Raw genomic sequence first — 6,408 nt, 5'->3', positions numbered from 1 at the left:
AGTCATAGAGTATTAGATAAGATAAATCCTTCAGGATATCTGTCATAAATACTAGGTCTTTTAAAAATTCTAAATGCAGAAGTTTGTTTAAAAAGTCTTTATATATTATAATTTGGAAAAAAATTCCTATGTAAAGCTGGACAGTTCTTACAAGCCTTCCAATTGCATACTGCCATCATGGTCCAAGCCCCATGGTCCATTATTAATACGGACGCTTCAGGTTATGCGGTGGGAGCGGTACTTTCCCAAAATCAGCAGCCCGTGGCATTTTTTAGTAGAACTTAAAATGAAACTCAAAGAAATTATTCCGTGGCTGAGAGAGAGGCACTTGCAGTTCTGTTAGCAGTGAAGAACTTCCGAGTCTATTTTGGAAGTGCGCCAGTAACAGTGTATTCTGATCATGCGGCGGTAAATAGATTATACTCAGAGAAAAACTTATCCCCAAGGTTAATAAGATGGGCATTCAAGTTACAGGAGTACAATTTGGTAATTAAACATACCCCTGGAAAGGAAAATATATGCCCTATCCGGAATAAAAATAGATGAAGAAGGTAATACTGTGAAGGTGGCAATGCTCACCGCATATACGATACATTCCCGGGAAACTATAATAAACGAACTGGATAAGGATCCGGAATTTTAAAATATATATGATTATTTAAAAGATCCTGAAAATTTTAGCCACCAAGATATTGTGGCGATAAGAAATAGGGCAGCCCATTACGAACTAATAGATGATCTATTATTTTATACAAAAACTACGAAGTCCAACAACGAGTTTCGACCTGTTATCCTAGCTAGTCTTAGATTAATTATACTGCTGGAATTGCATGATTCGCCGTTGGCATCTCATCGTGGTATTCGAAAAACCATCCAACGCGTATGCGAAGCAGTTTATTTTCCTGAGCTGCAAAAGTTAACAAGGGCGTATGTCCAGTCCTGCCCAACATGTCAAGCAGTTAATTATGTTAATTTCCGCCCGGCCGGGTTTCTAAATAGCATTAGATCAGAGTTTCCAAATGAAATAATTGGCATCGATTTATTGAGCCCTTTCCCGAAAAGTCAGTTAAATAAAAGTCGGTATCTCCTTGTTATGGTTGACCATTTTAATAAGTGGACCAAAATTGTTCCCTTAAAACGAGCCTCTGCGAAATTAGTTACTTATTCTATTTTAAATAAATATATTTTAAAATACGGGGCGCCCCTAAAAGTTATATCGGATAATGGTCCCCAGTTTGTAAGTAACATATTTGAAGACATGTGTCCAAAACTGGGCATTTGTCATTTAAAAATGGTCCCGTATCGGCCGCAATCAAATAGTATAGCGGAACGGGTCAATAGAAATATAGTGAAAATTATTCGTAGTTATGTTAAGAATTTTCATAAAAGCTGGGATAACTATATCAATGAATTAGCTTTCGACCTTAGGACCGCCAAACATGACACGACGGGCAAAACTCCTACTGAGTTATTTTTAGGCAGAAAGATTATAACGCCGTTAGATAGATTATTTTATGTTAAAAAAGAGCCCCTGAATTTCAAATGGGCGATATAGAAAATTTAATTAACGAAGCAAAGAAGAACGCTGAAGTAGCACAAAGAAAACAGAAGTTGTATTATGACATGAAACGACGGGGAGTAACTTATAAGGTAGGGGACGAAGTGTTAAAAATTAATCATTCACTTTCTTCAACACCAGAAGATAAAATTGCGAAGTTCTATCCACGATTTGAAGGACCTTATGTAACAGAGAAAGTAACTCAGGCTGCAGTGGTGTTAAAAACCAAGAATGGTGAAACGTGCACGGCAAATATTGATCAAATCAAACCATTTTATAATTGTAATAAAATGCAAATATTGAAAGATCTTTTGCAGGATCCGGCACGGCAGGCACAATCTCCAGAGGTGGCACAACGACAACCACAAGCGTTGGCTTTGAGTAGAGAGGTCTACCGTCACCACCGGAAAAACAAGGCCTCCCTTCTGCTGCGAGTGACGTCAGTCAGCCAGGGACTAGTAGGCATAACAAACCGTCACCGCTCCTTTCAGTAGTAACGTCAACGTGCAAGCATGCTTGTAGTTTTAGCGGGAAATTTCTATATTTCATAAAACATTTAATAATATTTCATTTGTTAATAATCTGTTGAAGGATGGTTTATACTTGTTGTGTTCCTAACTGCAGAGGAAACTATCCAAACACTGAAAAAGTACAGATGTTTTCTATACCCAAATCGGATTCGTTGCGCAGAAAATGGCTCCGTGCAATTCACCGGCAGAATTTCATCCCATCAAATCATTCTAAGGTACGTACAATCAATTTTTTAAACTTATGATTTATTTCGCGATCAAAAATTAGGCCTTATTGTTGCTTTTTTTATACTAATTAAACTTCTATATATGATATTGTTGTTATAAATTTAATTTGAATTCTATAAAATCTGAAATTAATTATCCTGATACATAAATCAACAAATAATACAGTTCGTCATTAATTCTAAAGCATTTAAATCTGTAATGAAATTTAGTGAGATATTATTTAAAGTACAATATTTAAGTTAATATTAGGTAAGCAAAAACTTTCTAGAATATCAGCTGAATTTCAGTATACATACACATCATTCCAGTACATAATGTGTAGAGTATGTCTTGAAGTACTAGGTAGATGAATTTTAGCTAGTATTTTTCAGGTTCCAAAATTTATTTCTGAATGGAAATCTGTATTTTCATTTTACATTTAAATTATTTGTAAGATTTTTCTTATGAATCTACAATGATACTCAATACTGAATTTTTCATTCTTTTTAGGTTTGTGAGAAACATTTTGTCGAATCAGATATTGAAAGAACAGTCGAACATTTTGATGAGAAAAAAGGAACTTCAATAAAAATTAATTTAATTCGTCCAAGGCTTCGAAAGGATGCTGTACCTTCACAGCTGCCTGGCTGTCCAAAATATTTATCAGGTAAATCTTCAACATCAAGAGAAAGTGCCGATGATACAAGAGTTCGAATTGATAGAAACAATATACAGAGTGCTCTTGCTGCAAGCATAACCAGTAAAGAAATTTACGACAGAAAAAAATGTTTTTACTCGTTTTCTGAATTTTTATCGTGCATAAAGTCTGAGAATGTTCCTGATGCTTGGACAGTTATTTTCAAAGATGGTAAAGTTGTTTTTTTTATTATTGATACTGAGTCTGTACCGATTATTGAAGCTTCAGTAGTAGTGGCAGAAAATTTAATGTGTCATGTTTTTATCGGTAAATCAGAATTAAAAATAATAGATAACGAAGTGTTTCTTAAAGTAATAAATAATATAAATAGCTTGTTTGAAGTTTTAGACTTTGTATTGAATATTTCTAAACCACAAAATGAAAATTTATTTTCCAATGTTATAAAAACAGCTATTACTCTATTGAAAACGGTTAAGACTGATGATAGTGATAAACAACAAACTGTTGAATTCATTACAGAACAACTGTCCAATCTTATTTGTAAAAAGGAACGCATACGTTATTCATCACATATGTATGTTTTCTTCGTTATTTTATATTCCATTTCTCCCCATGCATATAAATTTTTTAGAAGTTCATGCAATATCATTATGCCACATCCAAGAACAATTTACAGAATATTTTCTGGATTTAATACTAATCCCATTAAAGAGCAGTCTGATGAAAACTTCTTATCTTTCATAAAAGAAAAAGCAGATGGCTTGAATTCAGAAGACCTTAAAATTACATTAATGTTGGATGAAATACACATAAAACCATACATAGACTATAAGGGAGGAAATGTTGTTGGTATGGCATATAACAGTAATAGTGTTGCAAATACAGCATATGTATTCATGATACAAAGTTTATTATCATCATTTAAAGAAGTTGTACATATACTGCCCATTAAAAGAATCCAAGCTGAAGACCTTTTTTCAGTTTTAAAGAAAACAATAATTGGTTTACATAGTTTAGGGTTTAAAGTTGTGTGTGTTGTCAGTGATAATAATGCTATAAACAGAAAAGCAATGTCTTTTTTTTTCTTCCCCACCCCAGTTAAGTATTGTTTATCAACACCCATGTAATAAAAGTGATCCTTTGTTTTTTATCATCGATTCTGTTTATATCTTTAAAAGTATAAGAAATAACTGGTTGAATCAAAAAAATTGTGAACAAGCATTTTATTATCCTGATTTTGAGAAATTACCATTATCCACTGCCTCATTTAAATCACTAAAACAGCTTTATGAAATTGAGTCAAATTCTTTAGTAAAATATGCGTATGGATTATCCTTAAAATCCCTCAACCCATCAAACTTGGAGAGACAAAATGTCAAACTTGTTAACAGTATTTTTAACAATTATGTTATTGTTGCTCTTTCTACCATTGGCAAGGAGAATAATATTTTAAATTATGCTAGTACTGCAAGTTTCATAGAACTAATTTATAACTGGTGGAATATTGTCAATGTTAAAACACCTTTGAAAGGTCAGAGGCTAAATGATCCATTGCAAATGCCAATATTGCCTAATAATTCTTTGAATGAAAAGTTTTTAAAAATATTTCTGTTATGGTTAGATGTTTGGAAAGCTAATGCTCCCACAACTGGGACCTTTACAAAAGAAACGCATTTAGCTGTTTCTCACACCACACATGGGTTATTAGAATTATCTAAGTATTGTTTTCATGAGTTAGGATTTAAATATTTTCTTGCAGGAAAGATACAGACAGATGCATTAGAAGAGCGATTTAGTAAATATCGCATGCTTGCTGGATCTCAATACCTAATATCAGTAAGACAAATTTTTGAAAGTGAATCAAAATTAAGAATGCAAAATTTTCAACCTTTATCTCTGAGACCAGTAGCACATGGGAACATTTTAATCGACTGTATTGGAGAAGACTGTGTTACAGATGATAACTCAAATGTTTTAGACTTATGCTCAGAGTTCAATATTAATATTTCTGAAAATGATTTTCAAAATGTGTTACCAGTCTTAACATATATATCCGGTTATTGCTCATATATGGCTGCAAAAACACTCAGATGTAATTCCTGCTTTAAATTAATTGTCCTTGACAAAAATCTAAAATTAAGTGCAAATTATAATTTTATACGAAATTTAGACAGAAATGAATTACTCTTCCTCTCAACAGATGTTGTTACTGCAGTAACGTATAATTATGTCGTAATACAAAAATTATTAAGCGAAGAAAATGAAAAAAAGTTTTTGAAGCAAAATAAAGAAATATTGTTGTTGAATTATCGTCTACTATTATTGATGAATGTGATTTTTTCTTAGTCGATGAAACTTGTGATAATGGCCATTCCAATGACACTTTATTAAATATAATTTTAAGAACATCTACAAATTGTTTTCTAAAAAATTATTGTACTAAAAAAAATGATCACATGCCTGTAACAAAAAAGCGAAAACTGCAAACTGTGAAACTTAATGCTAATTAAATTTTCCATAAAAAACCATTTTCTTTGTTAATGGCTTTTTTTAAATGAGTATATATTATTGCAAATATCAGTTATGAATTCATTCTATATTACATGTACATAAAGTGCATTTATTATTCATTGCTCTGAGAAGCTGCAGTGCATTAAATAAAATAGTATTAAAATTTTGTGTATTTTTTTTAACTTATTTTAATAATTAATACATTTATTAGCTTTTTCTCCATTCAATTTCTGTTCAGCTGGTTTCAAAATAATCAATTTTTTTTACTGCTTTCAGTAGAATCAGTTTTATATGCTATGTTCTGTACACATGAATAATGCACAAAATTTTACTCGCCCTTTTAAATTATTTTATGAAAAGCCTAATAATTCCTGTAAATGTTTATCAATGCTAAAAACAACAAAATTCTTAATAGATTTGTTAACAAATCTTTTATGACCAGTGTTAAAACTTATAAATTTAATGTGGAAACAGTTTGATAATAATTAAAATGCAAGGGACATTTTAAATACCCAAAATTTTCAAAGATCATAAACGCAAGGAAATTGAACATAATTTCTCCTAGTTGCATAACTTGAAAACTGACTTATAAATGCTTTTATATTGTAGTATATCATTACACCATCACTAGCTTTTTCTAGGTTCTCTTGTTTTTGCTCAATTGGTTTCAACAGAATTAATTTTATATGCTGTGTCAAATTCTGTAGACAAATGAAAGTGCATAAATGTCACTTGCCATTACATTTCATATACTGCTATCCTAATTTAACTTACATTTCATATGCTAGACAATAACTTATAAATGCTTTGACACTATTAGATTCTAATTATTAGTTCTTTCTGAATTCAATATAATTAATTTTATATGGTATGCTATGTAAATAAACAACACAAGATACATCACCTTCTATTATTATTTCAAATATTGTTTATCTCATGTAGCT

The 6,408-nt window shown here is 31.3% G+C and overlaps 1 protein-coding gene across 1 annotated transcript; it reads left to right on the top strand.

Annotated features, from left to right (window-relative positions):
* Positions 1-2,038: 2,038 nt before the first annotated feature.
* LOC146992898 (uncharacterized) lies at positions 2,039-5,630 on the top strand. The gene is given in 3 exon segments (XM_085809115.1): positions 2,039-2,303; positions 2,806-4,029; positions 4,031-5,630. Coding segments are annotated over 3 exon segments (2,646 nt in total). The 5' UTR covers positions 2,039-2,150; the 3' UTR covers positions 5,300-5,630.
* Positions 5,631-6,408: the final 778 nt, after the last annotated feature.

Source organism: Stegodyphus dumicola, chromosome X2 (assembly GCF_044657685.1).
Source record: "Stegodyphus dumicola isolate Sdum_Otavi_A_Nest chromosome X2, ASM4465768v1".
Lineage (NCBI taxonomy): Eukaryota > Metazoa > Arthropoda > Arachnida > Araneae > Eresidae > Stegodyphus > Stegodyphus dumicola.
The sequence above is the reverse complement of the archived record's forward strand: the minus strand, read 5'-3'. Positions and strand labels throughout refer to the sequence as shown.